The sequence below is a fragment of the Emys orbicularis genome, chromosome 22, assembly GCF_028017835.1.
Source record: "Emys orbicularis isolate rEmyOrb1 chromosome 22, rEmyOrb1.hap1, whole genome shotgun sequence".
In the NCBI taxonomy this organism is placed as follows: domain Eukaryota; kingdom Metazoa; phylum Chordata; order Testudines; family Emydidae; genus Emys; species Emys orbicularis.
Genome location: NC_088704.1, coordinates 941,466 through 965,770, shown reverse-complemented (window position 1 = coordinate 965,770; position 24,305 = coordinate 941,466). Strand labels below are relative to the sequence as shown.

General features: G+C 41.3%; 1 protein-coding gene across 3 annotated transcripts in view; it reads left to right on the top strand.

Annotated features, from left to right (window-relative positions):
• Positions 1-24,305, top strand: part of EIF4G3 (eukaryotic translation initiation factor 4 gamma 3) — a 437,959-nt gene that overhangs the window by 240,140 nt on the left and 173,514 nt on the right. For 2 of the 3 annotated variants that reach the window (XM_065421390.1, XM_065421391.1), the window contains 4 exons: positions 5,262-5,441; positions 6,080-6,194; positions 14,029-14,138; positions 18,030-18,152. In XM_065421390.1, coding sequence (XP_065277462.1) covers positions 5,262-5,441; positions 6,080-6,194; positions 14,029-14,138; positions 18,030-18,152 — 528 coding nt within the window. Of the gene's footprint in view, positions 1-4,338; positions 4,360-5,261; positions 5,442-6,079; positions 6,195-14,028; positions 14,139-18,029; positions 18,153-24,305 lie in introns of all 3 variants that reach the window. The other variant, XM_065421392.1, reaches the window with a different exon arrangement.

Below are 24,305 nucleotides of genomic sequence, written 5' to 3'. Positions count from 1 at the left end.
CCCCAAAGTTTTGGTTCTTCTGCACCACTGGGTTGATAACCTATTATCTAAACAATGGGTGGTATTCTCCTCTCACATTAGTTGACAGAAGTGTAACTCATTGATTTCCCAGTGTCTGTCTTTTTAGAAGTAATAAAATCATTGTGCCTTAGCCAGTTATAATTCTTGGGAGAAGGAGAGCAATCAGCAACTTTTGCTATGACATATGCAGTATTATTTCTTAAAGCTAAGCGATCTCCTCACTATGGGTTCACATTGAACTGCAAGGATAGATAAAAATAACAGGAGTACTTGTGGCACCTTAGAGACTAACAAATTTATTAGAGCATAAGCTTTCGTGGGCTACAACCCACTTCTTCGGATGCATATAGAGTGAAACATATATTGAGATATATATACACACATACAGAGAGCATGAACAGGTGGGAGTTGTCTTACCAAGTCTGAGAGGCCAATTAAGTAAGAGAAAAAAAACTTTTGAAGTGATAATCAAGATAGCCCAGTACAGACAGTTTGATAAGAAGCAAGTGTGAGAATACTTACAAGGAGAGATAGATTCAATGTTTGTAATGGCTCAGCCATTCCCAATCCCTATTTAGCCCTGAGTTGATTGTGTCTAGTTTGCATATCAATTCCAGCTCAGCAGTCTCTCCTTGGAGTCTGTTTTTGAAGTTTTTCTGTTTTAAGATAGCCACCCGCAGGTCTGTCAAAGAATGGCCAGACAGGTTAAAGTGTTCTCCCACTGGTTTTTGAGTATTATGATTCCTGATGTCAGAATCATAACAACAAAGCCCGATGCCAACTCTGTCCACATATCTATTCAGGTGACACCATCATAGGGCCTAATCACATCAGCCATACCATCAGGGGCTCGTTCACCTGCACATCTACCAATGTGATATATGCCATCATGTGCCAGCAATGCCCCTCTGCCATGTACATTGGCCAAACCGGACAGTCTCTACGCAAAAGAATTAATGGACACAAATCTGACATCAGGAATCATAATACTCAAAAACCAGTGGGAGAACACTTTAACCTGTCTGGCCATTCTTTGACAGACCTGCGGGTGGCTATCTTAAAACAGAAAAACTTCAAAAACAGACTCCAACGAGAGACTGCTGAGCTGGAATTGATATGCAAACTAGACACAATCAGCTCAGGGCTAAATAGGGATTGGGAATGGCTGAGCCATTACAAACATTGAATCTATCTCCCCTTGTAAGTATTCTCACACTTGCTTCTTATCAAACTGTCTGTACTGGGCTATCTTGATTATCACTTCAAAAGTTTTTTTTCTCTTACTTAATTGGCCTCTCAGACTTGGTAAGACAACTCCCACCTGTTCATGCTCTCTGTATGTGTGTATATATATCTCCTCAATATATGTTTCACTCTATATGCATCCGAAGAAGTGGGTTGTAGCCCACGAAAGCTTATGCTCTAATAAATTTGTTAGTCTCTAAGGTGCCACAAGTACTCCTGTTATTTTTGCGGATACAGACTAACACGGCTGCTACTCTGAAACCTGTCAAGGATAGATAGCTATGTAACAGTTTAATATAAGGCCTCAAGCTTGCTAAGCATGCCATGTGTTTTGGAAGGCACTATGTTTTGGTTCTAAGGGCACTTTCATTCCACCGGTGACCGCAGAAAGAGGAGCCAGTTTGTTTCTCAAGAAGTAGAATTGTTTTAGAATTGCATTCCTGTGACTTTACAGACAGCTTCAGATGGTCTTTTAGACACAGGTTTCAGAGTAGCAGCCGTGTTAGTCTGTATCCACAAAAAGAACAGGAGTACTTGTGGCACCTTAGAGACCAACAAATTTATTAGAGCATAAGCTTTCGTGGGCTACAGCCCTCTTCTTTGGATGCATATAGAATGGAACATATATTGAGGAGATATATATACACACATACAGAGAGCATGAACAGGTGGGAGTTGTCTTACCAACTCTGAGAGGCCAATTAAGTGAAAAAAAACGTTTGAAGTGATAATCAAGATATCTCAGCAGTCTCTCGTTGGAGTCTGTTTTTGAAGTTTTTCGGTTGTAAGATCTTACAATTTATCTTACAACAGAAAAACTTCAAAAACAGGCTCCAACGAGAGACTGCTGAGCTGGAATTGATATGCAAACTAGATACAATCAATTTAGGATTGAATAAGGACTGGGAATGGCTGAGCCATTACAAACATTGAATCTATCTCCCCTTGTAAGTATTCTCACACTTCTTATCAAACTGTCTGTACTGGGCTATCTTGATTATCACTTCAAAAGTTTTTTTTCACTTACTTAATTGGCCTCTCAGAGTTGGTAAGCCAACTCCCACCTGTTCACGCTCTCTGAATGTGTGTATATATATCTCCTCAATATATGTTCCATTCTATATGCATCCGAAGAAGTGGGCTGTAGCCCACGAAAGCTTATGCTCTAATAAATTTGTTAGTCTCTAAGGTGCCACAAGTACTCCTGTTCTTTTAGACACACTGATTGATGGTAAAAAGCCATACACAAATCAGTAATTTCCATTTCCATACATTTCTTCGCTATTTTGGTGGCCTATATTGCATATTTGCTAGCCAATTTGTTTCCTCCTAAGAATGGAGTGACCTTGTTGGAGGAGAAAGGCAGGCTTCACATACTTCAATTCCAATGTTGAAGGACCACAGTCTTTATTTTTTGAATTTGAAGATAATATTGATTTTTTTCTATGGCAGCTGTGAACACGATATTGACTGTAGATATTGATCTAGCAAGCTGTCACACTAATTTGGACAGTGGAGAAACTCTGGCTAGTCGACATAATGAGAGACCAGACCAAAGTTGAGTCTCCATCCAATCTATTTTCACCTTGAATACATATAGAAACAGAGGGTCACTGATTCTGTATGAGGAGAGCTCCATTGTGGATCACTGGTGGGCTAGAAGTAACTACATCTCAGCAAGCCAGCCAAGAGGCAGTCAAAGGCTGACACCAGAGGAAGAACTACAGAGAAACAACCTTCATCCTTGAACCCTACATACAAGCCTGTTCTTGCTCATCTTTGCTAGCTCGAGATTGCATAGGTTAAAAGGGGAAAACACAAAGATGGAAGAAAAATGAGATTTATAATTGCAGTCCTGGCAAGATCCTTTTCAAGCCTATATCTGTGATGCTGTGTCAGTAAGAATATCAAATCTCTAAATTTGTTTTCACTCTCTCTTTCTGGTGTCTCTGGATACTGGAAATCATAGAAATCATAGCCACGATCAGCATGAACTTACCACATCTTCTATATCAGATAGTGATCACTTGGTCCTCCAGGGCTAGTCAACCACCTAGTTTCCACTAACCCAGAAGTTTGGGAGTTTTTGTTTTTTGCCCAAACAATTGAGCTTTCTTCTGATTCAAAACACATTGTAGGATGTGACTGATGATACAATTCTTCATCCAGGTTAACGGCTTAGTAATAACATTTTTGCTTTCATCTTCATATTCATTTTATCTGGCCTTCAGAGAAAGGGAGTAAGTGTTGACATTTTTGGAGAGAAATCATTCAATACGGGGGCTATCATGGTGTCTCAAAATCTTCAGGAATGACCAGAATGACTATTTTGTTATCACTGCCACAGTTTCCAAGTACAGGTGCGTCATAGGATCCTTCTGCCTTGCTCTCTTCTCCAGTGGACTTAAGAGTGAAACATATATATTGGCCCATCCTTTCCAAACCTCGCTTAGCCCAGACTTCCATTCCCCAATAATTATCTGCCTCTCTTCTTCCCTGTACTGATGGTATAGCTTGCCACGGGCTGACTGCTTGCTTTAATGCACCTGATCAATCAGCAGTGGTTGCTGTAGAGTGATATATGACTACGTTACTTTCTGCTCAGCAGTTTGAAGCACATATCTCTTATTCTTCTAGCCTTGGTATAGAGTTGGAGACCAAATCTAGAATTTGAGCATAGGTTTATATCTATTTAGTGCATAGTGCTATTTCTGGACTACCAATATAACTAAGAGAGGAAGAGAAAAATGTTTGAAATTAAGAACAAGCTGCACATAAAGTCTTCTCCAGTATTCTGTTTGCTGCAAATTTTTATTTTTTTAACTTTTATTCTTCAGTGTAAAACTTTCTAGAAAACTTCTGCTTGAAATATGCTTGGGATTCTGACAGGAAAAGATTTCTTGATACTAGCTCAGTATCTTTCCTGCCCTGTTATATAGAAAACAGGATAGAAAGATTATTGAAACTATTACATTAGGACTAATGTTATATCCTATCCCTTCATATTGATCTGTAAGTTGTTCCATTGGCTTTCTTTCTGTTTCCTGTTGCTTTCTTGCTTCGTTATTGAAGGGAGGATTCAGACCCATCCAGGTAATTTTAACTACTGGCTCTGCATGGCATAAGTGTTTCTTTATCACATATTTCATTATTAAATTAGTGAATGTATTAATGTATGATGCATATCTTACCTGTTTAGTTTCAAGATTATTAAGACTGTAGTAGGAGTGAGGGCTTCTAGTGCCCTGAATGCTTCCACATCCCGGATGCTGATGCTTGTCTTAAAGAGAGTTGAGACCTGAGCCACATATCATCAGGTTGCTTTGTTCCCTGGGGCTTCTGTGTGGGCTACACTTGTGTGGTGGGTTACTTTATGCAAGTGTGCTGGAAAAGTTTGGTGCAACTTAGAAAGGGGTTGCCACCTTTTTGAAAAAGGAATGCAGGACATGTAGGACCTTCAAACTTTCAATAGGGTAAAGAGGATAAGTATGGGGGGACCTACAACCCCCATAAAAGTCTGAATTTTAGCTTTTCTGGAATTTTTTCAGTGCAGTTTCCTTGATCTTTTACTGCCTTATCAAATCACTTATAAAGTTGGTATTTTTTTCAATCTACTCCACCCTATAAAGTACATTTTGCATAGAATCCTTTCCTCTGACCTTTAGTCTGAAAGCTGGTGCATATAATTCACTATACACACATTAATAGTTACACCATTATAGTTTAAAACTTAACTGTTTGCTCTTAGTCTGTCTTTCTCACTTTGTGCCTAGTAAAACTGAGGATTGTGTGTAAATGGCCATTGTTAAAACACTAATGGAAACTGTCCTGCAATTTTCTGAGCGGGTGGCAACACTCTGAAAGTGTGTTTGGTTTTTTTAAAAAATTACAGTATGGTTTTCTCTACTATTATTTGATATTGCAAATTCATTTTCTTTTCAGGAAAAAAATAACTTTTTGACTTTTTTTTGTTTTCGTTTTTTGCTTCCCTCTAGTTTTTTCAGCGGCCTCAAATACAGCCTTCTAGAGCTGCCATCCAGAACAGCAGCCCTTCTATCCGTCCTGGTGCGCAAACACCAACTGCAGTCTATCAAACCAACCAACACATCATGATGGTTAACCATCTGCCAATGCCGTATCCAATGCCCCAGGGCCCCCAGTACTGTATACCACAGGTAATATATTGCCTAAGCACATATGAACTTGGAAGAGTGACAGTTATTTCTCCTGGAATAAAAGAAGGTGATCTTTGGGACTGCAGGAAAGGTGGAGGAAAAGGCTGATATAATTAGCAGCATAACCCCTGTCCTTTTTCTTCTTTAAATGTATACATTTATCTCTTAAGGCAGAGGGTGGAGAGGGGATAATCATAAATTGTATCCTTTTTATATTTGGGATAAATTATTATTGCAGAATTTATTCTCTTCCTCTGAAAGAGATGATGGAAAACTAAATTCCTCAAAAACATCTAGTACTGTAACGGCTCTTAAATTGATTTAAGAGCTATGCTATTACTATTAAACATTGGGCTTTCTTTGAGTCCTGCATTACAGAAATGAGGGGAATTAAATCAAGTTGACTATGGTCTGCCTCAGCACTGATTTTCTGCATATTTTTACCTCAAATGACACAGCATGCATTTCATTATGTCATTTTTTTTGCGGGGGCAGGCAGCATTCTGAATCTGTGTTTAAAAGGACTTCATAGTCTCATTTTTAGGAATTTTTTAAAACCAGGTTAATTATAGCATCTGTATGTAATGCCATATCATATGACAATTATTTGTAAATTCCTTGTAATTTTTCTCTCCCAGTATCGTCATAGTGGCCCTCCTTATGTTGGGCCTCCACAGCAGTATCCTGTTCAGCCACCAGGGCCAGGCCCATTTTATCCAGGCCCGGGTCCTGGAGAATTCCCCAATGCCTACGGTAAGCAGGGTGGAGGATTGTGCATGGTTTGGGGAAGGAAGGTGTTGCTGGATATTTGGGGTGGGGAGATGTTTCTGGGTTTGTTATTTTTCTACAGCTGGTTTAATATTGTAAAGCCAAAATAATTCGTTTGAATTCGAAACAGCTGCTAAATTTGAGCTTGTTGTGCTTCTGATTAATCACTCTGTGATCATACATGCACACAATTTTTGTTTGCATGAATGTTAGCAGAATAGCTGTAGTTCATACAAATATTCTTAATCATGTGCAAAAAGGAGTATTCATGTGTGAACAAGAGTATTGGCTGTTTGTTATTCACTGTCTAATCATTATTATTATTATTATTATTATTTATTATTAAGGCTGTTGATTAATCGCAGTTAACTCACACAATTAACTAAAAAATTGATTGCGATTAAAAAAATTAATCGCGATTAATCACACTGTTAAATAATAGAATACTAATTGAAATGTATTAAATATTTTGGGATGTTTTTCTACATTTTCAAATATATTGATTTCAATTACAACAGAGAATACAAAGTGTACAATGCTCACTTTATGTTATTTTTATTACAAATATTTGCACTGTAAAAATGATAAAAGAAATAGTATTTTTCAGTTCACCTCAGACAAGCACTGTAGTGCAATCTCTTTATCACGAAAGTGCAATCTACAAATGTAGATTTTTTTTTTTTGTTACATAACTGCACTCAGAAACAAAACCATGTAAAACTTTAGAGCCTACAAGTCCCCTCAGTCCTAATTCTTGTTCAGCCAATCGCTAAGAGAAACAAGTTTGTTTACATTTATGGGAGATAATGCTGCCCACTTCTTATTTACAATGTCACCTGAAAGTGAGAACAGGCGTTCACATGGCACTGTTTTAGCTGGCGTTGCAAGATATTTACATGCCAGATGCACTAAAGATTCATATGCCTCTTCATGCTTAGGCCATCGTTCCAGAGGACATGCTTCCATGCTGATAACGCTCGTTAAAAAATAATGCATTAATTACATTTGTGGCTGAACTCTTTGGGGGAGAATTATATGTCTCCTGCTCTGTTTTACCCGCATTCTACCATATATTTCATGTTATAGCAGTATCGGATGATGACCCAGCACATGTTGTTCGTTTTAAGAACACTTTCACTGCAAATTTGACAAAATGCAAAGAAGATACCCATGTGAAATTTCTAAAGATAGCTACAGCATTCAACCCAAGATTTAAGAATCTGAAGTGACTTCCAAAATATGAGAGGGATGAGGTATGGAGCATGCTTTCAGAAGTCTTAATGCAAAACTCTGATGCAGAAACTACAGAACTCAAACCACCAAAAAAGAAAATCAACCTTCTACTGGTAGCATCTGACTCAGATGATGAAAATGGATATGTGTTGGTCCGCACTGCTGTGGATCGTTATCGAACAGAGCCTGTCATCAGCATGGATGCATGTCCTCTGGAATGGTGCTTGAAGCATCAAGCGACATATCAATCTTTAGCGCATCTGGCATGTAAACATCTTGCAACGCCGGTTACAACAGTGTCATGCAAACGCCTGTTCTCACTTTCAGGTGACATTGTAAACAAGAAGCAGATAGCATTATCTTCTGCAAATATAAACAAACTTGTTTGTCTGAGCGATTGGCTGAACAAGAAGGAGGACTGATTGGACTTGTAGGCTCTAAAGTTTTACATTGTTTTATTTTTGAATGCAGTTTTTTTGGTACATAATTCTGTATTTGTAAGTTCAACTTTTATGATAAAAAGATTGCACTACAGTACTTGTATTAGGTGAATTGAAAAATACTATTTCTTTTGTTTTTTACAGTGCAAATATTTGTAATCAAAAATAAAGTGAGCACCGTACACTTTGTATTCTGTGTTGTAATTGAAATCAATGTATTTGAAAATGTAGAAAGTTTGGTTGTTATACTAATTATTAAAATTGCTTAGGATCCCAAAATAGTGTAGTTTTAACAAATGCTGACTCACTTTAAAGGAAATAAACTCTAAATGAAAATAAGTTCTCACTTCAGTTATCATTTACTTGTCATGAACCAAGGTCTGGACTTTTTTTTGTTTATTCAGCAACAGTTAATCATAGAATCATAGAACTGGAAGGGACCTTGAGAGGTCATCTAGAACAGTCCCCCGCACTCAGGGCCGGCTCTAGGTTTTTTGCTGCCCCAAGCAAAAAAAATTTTAGCTCCCCGCCCCCAGCCCTAGTCTCTCTCCCTCCTCCCCCCCCCGCAACTGCACCCTCCTGCCGCCCCAGCCCTGGGTCACTGGTAACTCGCTCCCAGGGCGGGTCATTCAGCAGGAATTTTGGATGTGCACAGAACACAGACAGGATTGGTTCCCATATGGTTACAGAACTGCAGTAAAGTGGAACAATTTTCAGCTTCTGTGATTGAAGGATATCTGGATGCATATTATAAGACTGTCCTACATAAATGAGGAAAAGTTGAGGTGCCTTTATTATTCTTTTGTTCCATTCTTTGTTTCTATGGGGAATTTGCCAATGGAATATCACTGTCTTCCTTTTAAACAAATAAAACTAAAACTAAAAAAAAAGCAATGGCTGTTGAAAATAGCAATTCCAGTCCTAATAACCACTGGGAAGCATTTCTTGCTCAATTTATTCTACTTTTTCTACAGCAAGTTACAGTGGATCAGTATATTTAATTTGGGAGAAATGAAGTAACAGCTGCCCAAATTGCGCTTGAGCACTCCTGAATTTTGAGGTTGTTCAAATCTGGAAGGCAGGTGCTAGATTCCCTTTCTGAATATTAGCTAAATCTGGAAAGGAAAAGTCAATTTCTGCTTCCATGGCTCAGAAGTGGAAATCCTCCTACATGCCTGGTACTGTATCTAAAGCTGCCCAGGTCCAGAGCCTCCCCTCCCTTACTTTTCATTTTAAATTCTAATGGGATCCACGTACCTCCCTTGCTAGGCTTCAGATAGAGAGGGCACTGTCCATTTAGTCCACCCAGTTCTTTCTTTGGGGGAGAACCCAGGGCTGGGGTGGCAGGAGGTGCAGGTGGGGGACAGAGCTGGGGCAGCAGAGGGTGCGGGTGTGGGGGGGGGAAGAGCCCAGGGCTGGGGCGGCAGGAGATGTGGATGGGGGTAGAGCCCAGGGCTGGGGCAGCAGGGGAGTGCAGGTGGAGGCCAGAGCTGGGGCAGCAGGGGGTGTTGGCGGGGGACAGTCCAGGGCTGGGACAACACGGGCGTGCAGGGGGAACCCAGGGCTGGGGTGGGGGGCGGCAAAAAACCTAGAGCTGGCTCTGTCCCTACCACTCACAGCAAGCTGCAGCATGAGGTTTCAGTTCCACACTCCTTCCCCCTCCCTTTCCTGTTAATTGCGGCCGAGGGAATGCTGGGAAATGTAGTTCTTTCCCTGCTCCAGGGCTGGCTCTTTAGGCAGGGAGCTAACCAAGGAACTACAGCTCCCAGGGACCCCGGTTGGTTCTCAGCTCCTATGTTGGATTCTTGCACCCATGCAAATTTGCCACCCCAAGCAACTGCTTGCTTTGCTGGTGCCTAGAGCCGGCCCTGCCCGCACTCATGGCAGGACTAAGTATTACCTAGACCATGCCTGACAGGTGTTTGTCTAACCTGCTCTTAAAAATCTCCAATGATGGAAATTCCACAACGTTCCTAGGCAATTTATTCCAGTCCTTAACAACTCTGACAGTTAGGAAGATTTTCCTAATGTCCAATCTAAACCTCCCTTGCTGCAATTTAAGCCCATTTATCCTATCCTCAGAGGTTAAGAAAAACAATTTTTCTCCCTCCTCCTTGTAACAACCTTTTACGTACTTAAAAAAAGTTATCATGTCCCCCCCTCAGTCTTCTCTTTTCCAGACTAAACAAACCCAATTTTTTCAATCTTCCCTCATAACTCATGTTTTCTAGACCGTTAATCATTTTTGTTGCTCTTCTCTGGACTCGCTGTAATTTATCTACATCCTCCCTAAAATGTGGCGCCCATAACTAGACACAATACTCCAGTATCAGCGCAGAGTAGAGCGGAAGAATTACTTCTCGTGTCTTGCTTACAACACTCCTCCTAATACATCACAGAATGATGTTCGCTTTTTTTGCAAGAGCGTTACATTGTTTACTGATATTTACCTTGGGGTCCATTATGACCCCCAGATCCCTTTCTGCAATATTCCTTCCTAGGCAGTCATTTCCCATTTTCTATGTGTGCAACTGATTGTTCCTTCCTAGATGAAGTACTTTGTATTTGTCCTTATTGAATTTCATCCTATTTACTTCAGACCATTTCTCCAGCTTGTCCAGACATTTTGAATTTTAATCCTATCCCCCAAAGCACTTGTGACCCCTCCCAGCTTGGTATCATCCACAAACTTTATAAGTGTACTCTGTATGCCATTATCTAAATAATTGATGAAGATATTGAACAGAACTGGACCCAGAACTGATCCCTGCAGGACCCCACTCATCATGTCCTTCCAGCATGACTGGGAATGGTTTTCTAACCAGTTTTGCACCTACCTTATAGTAGCTCCATCTAGGTTGCATTTGCCTAGTTTGTTTATGAGAAGGTCACGCAAGACAGTGTCAAAAACTTTACTAAAGTCAAGATATACAACATCTACTGCTTTCCCCTTATCTACAAGACTTGTTACCCTGTCAAAGAAAGCTATCAGGTTGGTTTGACGTGATTTGTTCTTGACAAATCCATGCTGACTGTTACTTATCACCTTATTATCTTCTAGGTATTTGCAAATTGATTGCTTAATTATTTGCTCCATTATCTTTCCGGGTACAGAAGTTAAGGTGACTGGTCTGTAATTCCCCGGGTTGTCCTTATTTCCCTTTTTATAGATTGGCACTATATTTGCCCTTTTCCAGTCTTCTGGAATCTCTCCCGTCTTCCATGACTTTTCAAAGATAATCGCTAATGGCTCAGATATCTCCTCAGTTAGCTTTTTGAGTATTCTAGGATGCATTTCTTCAGGCCTTGGTGACTTGAAGACATCTAATTTGTCTAAGTAATTTTTAAACTTGTTCTTTCCCTATTTTTAGCCTCTTCTGATCCTACCTCATTTTCACTAGTGTTCACTGTGTTAGATGTCAAATCACCGCCAACCTTCTTAGTGAAAACTGAAACAAAGAAGTCATTAAGCCCCTCTGCCATTTCCACATTTTTTGTTATTGTTTTCCCCCTCTCATTGAGTAACGGGCCTATCCTGTCCTTGGTCTTCCTCTTGCTTTTAATGTATTTGTAGAATGTTTTCTTGTTACCCTTTATGTCTCTAGCTAGTTTGATCTCATGATATTGTGATAGTGACTTACATTTATAATAGTACACTTATCCCAAAAGTTTACAGTGATGTCACCAACCCTGGATTGTGTTATCTGTGAATGAATTGGGCAGTAGGAAAGGGCTGATCATAAGGGAGACAATTTCAGTTTATATTTCTGAAATCATCACTGCAGGAGAAATAAAGAAAATAAATGTGGCAATGGCTTTCTAATTCTGATACAGTAACTTGGAGAATACATGGTGTAGCTTTAAGTTTTTGTTTTTCTGTTGATTCTCTTGTCTGGCTTTTGAATCCCTTCCCACTCTCCTGACAGCATTTTCCTTTCTTTATTTTGTAGTTTGAAAAAGTTGTTGTCCTGGTTTCTTTTGTGTTCTTTGAACTGGTGTGATTTCTTGCCACATGGGCTGTAGTCTTTCAGTCCCAGTCTATTCTAACGCTGCCTTGTCTGCTGAGCTTCAATGTGCTGAGCTGGTAGGCCAGAGATGATCATCTGCAGTGCAGCCGTCTATAACACAGTTAGTGCTGTTTAATTCCAGGCAGGCAGAGAAGGTCTAGCCAAGGAAGAGGATGCCAGGGCATACAATAGGTGAATTGAGATTTGTCTGTATCATGCATTTATCTCCTGCTGTTGTTTCCTAGATGTGTAGGTAGGCCTGGGATACTATTTATCTCCTCACTGAAAGAGTAAGCATGGTGCTAGGCGCTGATCAGACTATTTGGAGTCAAAGAAGCTGAACTTGAACTTATTTAATTGTGGCCATTAATATCAGATAGCATATAGTTTAAATTTGAAAGCCTTCTTTATCACAAGAGGACAGGATACATAGCTGCTTTTACGCAACTGTGCTGTTGCCTTTTGGTCCAGCTGTGTGACACATGTAACTGCTACTGGCCTGAGAAACTTGTACTGTGTGTAGCTGCTAACCAGCCATGATCCAAATATCAGACAAGCCGACGAAAGTCCAGTGTAGACTAACTGTTAGTGTCTCTGTGCCTCATTTCCCCATTTGTAAAATGGGGATAATAGCACTGCCCTTCTTCACAGGGAGGTTTTGAGGATAAACTTATTGTTTGTAAGGCAATCAGATATTATGATGATGATGGTCAGGTAAGCAGTTAGAAAGAAAGAAATGGTCAGAACATTTCTGTCACTTGTCTTCAGGAAATGAAGTCATATCTCCAAAACTGTTGGTCAGAATTCTCTGCAGTTTTCCCCAGTGGCCTTGGCTTTCAACAGCTTGAAAATGCTTCCTTCTGTACAGCCACCTGCCTAGTACGTTGGCAGGTCAGGAGCTGTTGTGTACAGTGCTGGTCTGAGCATGCAATCTGGAAGAAGAAAATCTCTTCAGGTCTTTGCAGTCTAGTTTTCCACTCCAGAAACATAGCCCTTGTAAGTCACAAATCAAATCTCATTAGACTGAGGGTTATTTTGCTTGATTGGATTTTACCACTCACTTCTGTGAGTGAAAGGTTCCCCGACTCCTCTTTTGATATAGTGTGAACTGATGCAATAAGGAATTTCCTCAAGGAAATGCCACATATTAATTTTATTTTCATCAGAGTTTAGCCCTCTTGTAAAATAAGTCAGATTACTTTAGATGTGAGTGCAGGGCACATGGCCTAGCTGATATCCTCAGAAGAATGCAGGATTGTCTTTTGAGTTCACCTGAATTCCAGTACACAAATATCAGACAGCTCTGGTATGTCACCTTTGTTTACCTTGAGCTGCATCCCAGGATTCTTTAAAACTGACTGCTCAGCCATATGAGCCATCTTGTTTCCAGAAAGGAAAAGATACCTAAAGATTGCTGGATATTGGCGTTGTCAATTTAATCAACAATGCAACATGTATTTTGCAGTACTAAGCATGGTTTGTACTTTTTATGTTCTGCAGCATGAGAATAGAGCTACTGTTGTAATTAAATTCTCCGGCTCAGTTTCAAAATAGGTTGCAGTTGCGATTGCAACTTCCAGGGAATAGTTTGGTTATGGCTTTCTCTACACTGGATAAGAGTCCAGTCTTGTTTCTTTAATTCTATGTAGATTTTTTTCAGTGCTTGAAATAGTCCTCACAGGTCTCGCAGCTCAATAAAATGCAAGGAAGGGCAGATTTTCCTTTCTGTTAGTGTTGGCTGATTTCAGTAGTATTTTCAGGGCCTCTAGAAAGTTGTCAAGTATCAGAGGGGTAGCCGTGTTAGTCTGGATCTGTAAAAAGCAACAGAGAGTCCTGTGGCACCTTTAAGACTAACAGAAGTATTGGAGCATAATCTCTGTTGCTCTAGAAAGTTGATGCATGTGGCCATTTCCCCAGTCACATGAAAAAAGTGGAATAGTGACTCTCTCCAATTGTTATGTTGTGATGTCATATTCTGATTTGATAGAAGTGCGGCAGAAACTGCACATAGGCTACTTAGAAAATGGAGATTGAAACTGGGAGGGAGGATCAGAGGGCTGTCACTCACTTGCTGCTCTTCACTTTACTTCATTTACAAATGAACTGAATATGTGTTTCTATCTTGTTGTGATTTCCTAGGAACACCGTTCTACCCAAGTCAGCCAGTGTATCAGTCAGCACCCATCATAGTGCCTACACAGCAGCAGCAGCAGCAGCAGCCTCCACCAGCTAAAAGAGAGAAAAAAACAGTAAGAACCTACTCTTCTGGTACTTTCTTTATGGATCTCCTAAGTCTGATATAGCAAGGCTGGGACATTGAAGGGGACACACTGATATAAAATTCAATATTAAACTCAGATTGTTACTCCCTCACCCTTTTGTAGGTTTTTTCCCCTTCCTTTTAGCTCCTTGTTAGGCCTGGTCCACACTAACCCCCCCACTTCGGACTAAGGTACGCAAATTCAGCTACGTTAATAACGTAGCTGAATTCGAAGTACCTTAGTCCGAACTTACCGCGGGTCCAGACGCGGCAGGCAGGCTCCCCCGTCAATGCTGCGTACTCCTCTCGCCGAGCTGGAGTATCGGCGTCGACGGCAAGCACTTCCGGGATCGATCCCAGAAGATAGATCGCTTACATCCGGACCAGGAAGTAAGTATAGACGTACCCTTAGTCTAGAACTTCTGATAATGGGCAGGGCATCCAGTAACAGTTGTGTATAAAGCTGGCTAGCTCATCTTATTTTTCAGTCTTCACAGTATTGAATTTACTGGGTGGTGGTTTCTTATTCTAACTGTAGTAAATGTGAAAGCTGCTTATTGATACTTCAATTGAGAAATTAATGCTTAGTGATTACCAAACATGGTATCAATTTGTCTAGCTCAACATGTCTAAAATTGAAGAAATGGTAGGGGACAACTGAAGTAATGAAGACAGAATTCTCTTAAAGGAAAATATAAACATTGTTGAGAGTTGTTAGCAAGATAGGAAGGATTTCCTACATCTCAAAGTACAGGATATCTGTTTCTTTTGATTTCTTAAGATCAACTGTGACATTGGATGAAACTTTGTCTATTGAAATGGAAAAGCAGAACATTTAACTGGGTGGTACTGCAAGCAAGACAGTTTTTGTACCCTTGTCATCAAAACATAGCTGTGATACTAAGTCCCTTTTCCAGGCCTTCAAGCCACTGTTCACCATCAGCTTCGTTTATGAACAGTGTGTTCATTTTTAACATCCAAAAAATATCATAGATAAATCAGTAGTTACGCCATAAAAACCAATTCGAATGCAAAGACTTAAACTTGATAAGAAAGTTGCAGTCTTGTATGCTAATAAAATTATATTCAATATACAGTAGAATCTCAGAGTCACGAGCATCAGAGTTGCGAACTGACCAGTCAACCACACACCTCATTTGGAACCAGAAGTAAGCAGACAGACATGCACGTGCACACACGCACAAGCAAATACTGTACAGCATAAACTGCTAAAAAAAAACAAAGGGATCATTTTTTAAAAAAAAGACAAGATAAGGAAACTGTTTCTGTGCTTGTTTCATTTGCACTAAGACGGTTAAAAGCAGCATAGTAAAATTTCAAAGCTGTATTAAGTCAACATTCAGTTGTAAACTTTTGAAAGAACAATCATAACATTTTGTTCAGAGTTACAAACATTTCAGAGTTACGAACAAACTCCATTCCTGAGGTGTTCATGACTCTGAGGTTCTACTGTAGCAGAAAATGAGAAGTTTTTAAAAATGATTAAAGCCCTTCTCCCTAGATATATTCTTCTAGACAGAATTAAACTCAGGCTTACACTACTAAATGCTGCAATTGAAGAAACAAAGGAAAAATTAAAGGAAGAACTAAAAGAATCAACAATGATATAAATGCAAGATGACTGGTTGAACATGAGATATGATCCAGTAATTCTACAAGCATCTATACAAGGAAAATGTATTTTTTCTGCTACTGATTCCTTGTCTGGAAAAAAATGTGCAGATTATCACCTCCTGGTTGCTGTAGAGTCAATAAAAGAATGCGGAGAAAAGTATGACAAGGGAGGTGTTTTCCATTTTCTCAGACCGTAAAAATAAAAAGATTAGAAAACGTATCTGGTGCAGTGATCCTGACAAGCATATTTGTATTCAGTATACTCTTTAAACCTGAGAATGAAGTAAAATCTAACACAATACTAAAGCTCATAGTGCAAAGTCAAAAAGTTCTTCTGGACACGATTAGCCTATTACATTCTATATAGGTTCTCAGAATGCTCATCAAAGTATCTGAGCACCTTCTGATAGTGCATTAAACCATGTGACTTCACCACTTGTTTGCTTTCTCATCCTCTCATAGGGGGATATAGGGAGGGAACATGTAGAAGAATCATAGAAGATTAGGGTTGGAAGAGACCTCAGGAGGTCATCTAGTCCAACCCCCTGCTCAAAGCAGGACCAACACCAACTAAATCATCCCAGCCAGGGCTTTGTCAAGCCGGGCCTTAAAAACCTCTAAGGATGGAAATTCCGCCACCTCCCTAGATAACCCATTCCAGTGCTTCACCACCCTCCTAGTGAAATAGTTTTTCCTAATATCTAATCTAGACCTCCCCACTGCAACTTGAGACCATTGCTCCTTGTTCTGTCATCTGCCACCACTGAGAATAGCCTAGCTCCATCCTCTTTGGAACCCCCCTTCAGGTAGTTGAAGGCTGCTATCAAATCCCCCCTCACTCTCCTGCAGACAAGCCCAGTTCCCTCAGCCTCTCCTCATAGTTCATGTGCCCCAGCCCCCTAATCATTTTCGTTGCCCTCCGCTGGATTCTCTCCAATTTGTCCACATCCTTTCTGTAGTGGGGGGCCCAAAACTGGACACAATACTCCAGATGTGGCCTCACCAGTGCCGAATAGAGAGGAGTAATCACTTCCCTCGATCTGCTGGCAATGCTGTAGGAGCAGGATTTTATAATTGTACTATGAGAATTAATGTAGGATTTGAAAAGGCTGGATTTTGGTTTTTAGTCTGTTGCTGCTGCGGATAGCTGCCAGAATTAAAGGCAGCTTGTCTGGCCAAGCTTTTCCGGTGTGGTTTACTACCTTCCGCAGCGCTTCCTTAATGGTGCGGTTCATGCGCTCCACCTGACCTGAGGACTGGGGTCGGTATGATATATGAAATTTTTGCTTGATTCCTAAAGCTTGTAACACTGATGTATAAACCTCTCCCACAAAGCCTCCCCCCTCCCCCCGCCCCGTTATCGGAGTCTGTTATTTCAGGGGTACCATATCTACACACCACCTCATTAAAAAACTTCTTAGCTACCACCTTGGTGCTATTCATTTTAGTGGGAACCCATGATGCACCAACGGAGGCTCAGGATCTGGCATAGAGTTCAGATTGATTTTATTGACAAGTTGCCAAGAAGTAAAAAAGGATTCCCAGTCCTGCCACATATTTTTTGTGGCCTTGGGCAATTCACTTAGCCTCTCTGTGCCTCAGTTGCCCATCTGTAAAATAAGAATAATACACTTCCTCCTTCACAGAGGTGTTGTGAGGATAAATCCATTAAAGGTTATGAGGTGTTCAGATACTGTAGCGATAAGGACCATATAAGGACCTTAGGGGTTACGAGGTTTCTTATCAGAGTGTTCCCATGGACCTTTGCCTTTTTCTTTTGTATCAACATGGCTAGCATGTTTAGTCCTATGGCTAGTAAATGTCTGGTAAATTTAATCCAGAGTAGGAATAACTATATCCTTAGTTAAAGGGTCATGCACCATCATGGATTGATTTCTTTTCTTAATTGTTCCACTATTCCTCTGGATTTGGGAAAGATTTTGAAGAGATGCTCCCATTTAGACCTGATTGTGATGATTGATGAGTGCCTTATCATCTTGTTGATAGTTATTCAGATAAGCTTCATTTCTTTGTGCCCACAGAATGCCATCTTAAATCAGAGCCATGTCAGTTTGCAATTATAGGTCTGATTTGTGTGGCATAGACTGACAGAGACTACACTGTATTTAATACTTAGTGTAATGGGAAATATATGACTTGTGCATGCTTTCCTTCTCTGTATACTCCCTAGCATGGTGTCTACTGGGAATACCCATTTGAAATATTTCTCTATCCAATTCTGTAGATCCGAATCCGGGATCCAAACCAGGGGGGCAAAGATATAACGGAAGAAATAATGTCTGGAGGAGGCAGCAGGAACCCTACGCCTCCCACTGTGAGACCCACCCCCACGCCTACCCCTCCTCAGGTAGTAAGATGATGAGCTCTGGTAATGTCAGCCTTTTGTCATTAATATCTGCTGAACTTTGCTGTTTGCTATAGCCACTTTCTGTATTTTCCATTCACACTAGGTGCATCATCACCTCAGATATCTAAATGTTCCTTTCATAAATAGGCCATTTAAGGGTTATTGTTAGCCAGTTTTTGGTAATTTTTTGACAAGCCCATATTCAGAGAAGAGTTGCTGTTACAGACTTCCTAACCAGCTTTTGCATGGCATTGTCAGGAGCTGTTTTTAAGCATTGTTACAGTAACTGCTTTGTTTCTAAAAGAAAGATCAAGGACAGGGTGGGTCCGCTGCTCAGTGGAGAAGGTGAGCTGATAGTGGAAGACGATAGGAAGGCAGACCTGCTCAATGCCAACTTTGCGTCAGTCTTTTCACAAAGAATAACGTGACTGGATGACTAGTGAATTTACCATAGACAATATAGAGGAAGGGATGCAGATCGGGATAAGTAAAGGATACGTCAGAGATCTTCTGACCAATTTGAATGAATTCAAATCAGCGGGGCCTGATGCTATTCACCCGATGGTACTGAAGGGATTAGCTGAAGAAATCTCTGTGCCACTGGTAACAATATTTGCAAACTCATGCATGACAGGAGAGGTCCCGGAAGACTGGAGAAGGGCTAACATAGTGTCCATCTTTAAAAAGGGGGGAAAGGAGGAGCTGGGGAACTATAGACCAGTCAGCCTGACTTTGATATCTGGAAAGCTAATAGAAGAATGTAGAAAACATTCAATTTGTGAATACCTGGAGGATTAAGGGGTAAGCTCTAGCAGCTAATATGGATTTACCAAGAACAAATCATGTCAAAACAGCTTGATTTCCTTCTTTGACAGAGTAACTGGTTTGGTGGATGGGGGAATGCGGTGGACATAATATACTTGGACTTCAGCAAGGCTTTTGACACAGTCCCACATGACATTCTGATAAATAAACTGGAGAAATGCAGGCTTGGCAGAACTTCCATTAAGTGGATATATAATTGGTTAAACAACCACAAACAAAGAGTAACTATTCATGAAATGATGTCAGATTGGAGGGAGGTTCCACAGGGATCTGTTCTGGATTTGGTATTGTTTAACATCTTTATTAATGACCTGGATGTAGGAATAGAGAGCATACTGATCAAATTGCAGATGCACAAAGCTGGGGAGGCGGGGGTTGGAGAATTGGGTTATAGATAGGGCCCTACCAAATTCTTGGCCATGAAAAACGCATCACAGACCATGAAATCTGGTCTTTTGTGTACTTTTACCCTGTACTATACAGATTTCAGAGGGGAGACCAGCGTTTCTCAAACTGGGGGTCCTGACCCAAAAGGGAGTTGTGGGGGTGGAGGGTTGGAAGTTTATTGTAGGGGGGTCACAGTATTGCCACCCTTACTTCTGCAGTGTCTTCAGCGCTGGGTGGCCAGAGGGTGGCGGCTCTTAGCCAGGTGCCCAGCTCTGAAGGTAGCACCCCACCAGCAGCAGTGCAGAAGTAAGGCCATACCATACCATGCGATCCTTACTTCTGCGCTGCTGCTGGTAGTGGAACTGCCTTCAGAGCTGGGCTTCCGGCCAGCAGCTGCTGCTCTCCACCAGCCCAGCTCTGAAGGCAGCGCCGCCGCCAGCAGCAATGCAGAAGTAAGGGTGGCAATACCAAGACCCCCCCTACAATAACATTGTGACATTCCCCTCATACACACACACAATCCCCTTTTGGGTTAGGACACCTACAGTTTCAACACCATGAAATTTCAGATTTGAATATCTGAAATCATGAAATTTACAATTTTTAAAATCCTATGACCATGAAATTGACCAAAATGGACTGTGAATTTGGTAGGGCCTTAGTTTTAGACAACAAAATTAAACTCAACAAAGACAAATGTAAGGTGCTACACTTAGGGAAGAAAAATCAAATGCACGAATACAGAATGGGGGATAACTGGCTTGGCAGCAGCACTGCTGAGAAGGATCTGGGAGTTGTGGTGGATCACAACCTCAACATGAGTCAGCAATGGCATGCTGTTGCAAATAAAGCAAATGCAATTTCAAGATGCTGTGACGGGATCCTCGGGTGCATCCTGGGACTGTGGGACTGCAGTGCCTCCTTTTCTCACTATTCTGGGTAGTCTGTCTCAATGCCTTACTGGTGGCAAGCAGCAAACCCCTCTAGGTGCTGTTACTACTCAGTGCAACCACATGTGGAGCCCCACACCCACCTAGATTGCATGAATGATCCCCAAGCCACTCATGAATCACAGAGAGAAAGGCACCAGCCAAATCTCCCCAGCTCCCAGCCTTGTACTTTAGGAATATACCGTCTTCCACTGCTCAAAACCCTTTCTTGAGCAATGCAAGTTTATTAATTGGTTCACCACTTCATCAATAGAAAGTGGACATACACCAGCCTTTGTAACCTGAGCAGATTTACCAAGCATTTCAGTCAAACTCACTGGTAAGGATAAACATTAAAATAAGTGTATAGATTACAAAAAGATAGATTTAAGTGATTATAAGGGATAGGCAAAAAGTCAGAGTTAGTTATCAAAGAAAACAAAATAAACAAACAATCTAAATCTTAAATCTGTAAGACACTAGGCAGTCTGTCGATCAAGCAGTTTTCTTAGCCGTTTCTCAGATGTTACAGTTCATAATGCTCAGGTTTCACCCTTGAAACCTGGGCCAGTCTCCTCTGTTGGAGTTTCAGTCTTCATTGTTGCTTGCAATGAAGGGGGGGGGGGGGGGAGGAGAGGGGAGAGAAAAGGCGAAGCATGGGACCACTGTGTTCTGTTTTATGCCCTTATTCCTTGTGCTTGGAGAACATAAGTCCAGGCGTATCTGGTGGGCATTGCTGAGTCACCAGGCAAGCCTGAGCAATTCCCCTGGTTTGGCCTTGTGCAAGTGAGTCATAGAATCATAGAATCATAGAATATCAGGGTTGGAAGGGACCTCAAGAGGTCATCTAGTCCAACCCCCTGCTCAAAGCAGGACCAATTCCCAACTAAATCATCCCAGCCAGGGCTTTGTCAAGCCGGGCCTTAAAAACCTCCAAGGAAGGAGACTCCACCACCTCCCTAGGTAACGCATTCCAGTGCTTCACCACCCTCCTAGTGAAATAGTGTTTCCTAATATCCAACCTGGACCTCCCCCACTGCAACTTGAGACCATTGCTCCTTGTTCTGTCATCTGCCACCACTGAGAACAGCCGAGCTCCATCCTCTTTGGAACCTCCCTTCAGGTAGTTGAAGGCTGCTATCAAATCCCCCCTCATTCTTCTCTTCTGGAGACTAAACAATCCCAGTTCCCTCAGCCTCTCCTCATAAGTCATGTGCTCCAGACCCCTAATCATTTTTGTTGCCCTCCGCTGGACTCTTTCCAATTTTTCCACATCCTTCTTGTAGTGTGGGGCCCAAAATTGGACACAGTATTCCAGATGAGGCCTCACCAATGTCGAATAAAGGGGAACGATCACGTTCCTCGATCTGCTGGCAATGCCCCTACTTATACAGCCCAAAATGCCGTTAGCCTTCTTGGCAACAAGAGCACACTGTTGACTCATATCCAGCTTCTCGTCCACTGTGACCCCTAGGTCCTTTTCTGCAGAACTGCTACCTAGCCATTCGGTCCCTAGTCTGTAGCAGTGCATGGGATTCTTCCGTCCTAAGTGCAGGACTCTGCACTTATCCTTGTTGAACCTCATCAGGTTTTTTTTGGCCCAATCCTCTAATTTGTCTAGGTCCCTCTGTATCCGATCCCTACCCTCTAGTGTATCTACCACGCCTCCTAGTAGAGTCCCTGAATTGTAACTCCCTTGCTGGAAAATGGCCGTGGATGGTTGTTCGACACCTGCCCACGCATTGGTTAGCTTCCTCATTCTTGTCTCTGGGGATCTAATATCTGGGCAGTTCCCCAGCTCACGGCATATTTTAGTGACAGCCATACAGCACAATCTCATAATTTCATACACAACAATGATATACATATTTAGATAGAACAATGGCATTTAGGAGATCATAACCTTTGCCATGATACCTCACATGTCATGCTTTATTTGAAATATCACAATTTTATATAAATGATGAAAATGGCGCTCCTCCAAGGTATAGAGTGTCACAGATGCATTAACAGAGGCATTGCTTGCAAGCCATGGGTGGTGATAATACTGCTCTACTCGGTGCTGGTTAGGCCTCAGCTGGAGTACTGTGTCCAGTTTTGGTCACCAGTGCATAGAAAGGATGTGTAGAAACTGGAAAGGATCCAGAGGTGAGTGACAGAGATGATCAAAGGGATGGAATGTAAGCCATATGAGCAACGGCTGAAGGAACTGGGTTTGTTTAATTTGGGAAAAAAGAGATTAAGGGGGGACATGATAGTGGTCTTCAAATACTTGAAAGGCTGCCATAAAAAAGATGGAGAAAAATTGTTCTATCTTGCCACAGAGTGCAGGACAAGAGGTAATGGGTGCTAACTACAGCATAACAGATTTAGATTAAACTTCTTAACTGTAAGAACAGTAGGAGATTGGAACAGACTGCCTAGGGCATTTTGGAAGCTCCTTCGCTGGAGGCTTTCAAAAGGAGGCTGGATAGCTACCTGTCTTGGATGGTTTAGACATAACAAATCCTTTATCTTGGCAGGGGGTTAGACTATATGACCCTTGCAGTCCCTTCTAACCCTATGATTCTACTCCATACAGGAGAATCTTGTATTTTTAATATAAAAATGTGACTATTCCACTGAAGCACTATAAAGGAGAGAAAAGTCCATATGGCACATTTATACTGAATTAATTTGTGTTGTCAACTATGTGCTTTAATATATCCTTGCAGTGTGACCAAGTTAACTTTCCAGTGGGAATCTTTATATAAGAATTTCCCGACTCCTATGTGCATATATTCTCAACCTTAAAATTACACTTTGTTGTTAACCAACGAAAAAGAATAAATATCCTAAATGGACCCTTCTCACAGCTCTCCTCTCTTGATTTCCCCAGTAAAAAGTCAGCTGTCCAGCTTCCAATTGCTCTACCCGCTTGATTCTCCCTACCTCTATTTCATGTGAATAACCCACTGCCAGGGAGTGAAAATGACATTGATCTGATGTCCAGGGCTTGCTACATTCAGCCTCAAATCAGGGCCAGAAGAGAACTGCTAGACCAAATTTCAGAGTGGTAGACTCTAACACGGGTTAGTCTGTATCAGCAAAAAGAACGAGGAGTACTTGTGGCACCTTAGAGACTAACAAATTTATTTGGGCATAAGCTTCCGTGGGCTAAAACCTACTTCATCAGATGCATGCAGTGGAAAATACACCTAACTGGAATTGATATGAGCAATCACTTGAAGAAGAGCCATTTTTTCATGTTCTCTGTGTATCTGTGTATTTTCCTACTGTATTTTTCACTGCATGCATCTGATGAAGTGGGTTTTAGCCCACGAAAGCTTATGCCCAAATAAATTTGTTAGTCTCTAAGGTGCCACAAGTACTCCTGTTCTTTTTGTTAGACCAAAAAATCCCGGTAGCCCTGACATGTATTTGAAGTCCGTATTGTAATGAACTGCCATGGCTAGAGGTGTATTCTTTATACTGTTGAAAAATGACTTCCTTACCTTCACCTGCTCTCTTCCACATGTGCAACATACAGCTCTGAAGCATAGGGAGGGGATGCCTCCCTGCTCTCGTGCTAACATCAATGTTGGGAAGAAAAGCTGATTCTCTTTTTAGTGCTGGCTCCAGTTTAGGGAATAGATCAGAGGCATAGCCTGACCATCTCTCTGTCAGAGGACCAAGTTTTCAATTTCTCTGAGCTGTCAGAAGCAACAGCTGCAGCCTCTCAATCTCTCCCTGCTTACTGGAGCTCTCCTTGGCTGGCCAACTTATTGCTCATTTTGCTGGACCTGGTGGTCTGGTCCTCAGAGCATTCTGCATGTAGAATCTTTTCCTCTAGCTCATAGCTTTGCAGGAATACTGTAGACACCAGCTAAATAGCTTTGGAACTAATGGGGGCGGGGGCCGGGGACGACACAATACGCACACAAGTCTATTTTGTAATGGTATTCCCATAGAACAAACAAAGAGATGCTGATACTGTTAGTGATTATTTCACTTCTTGTTGTGTAAGAGACAC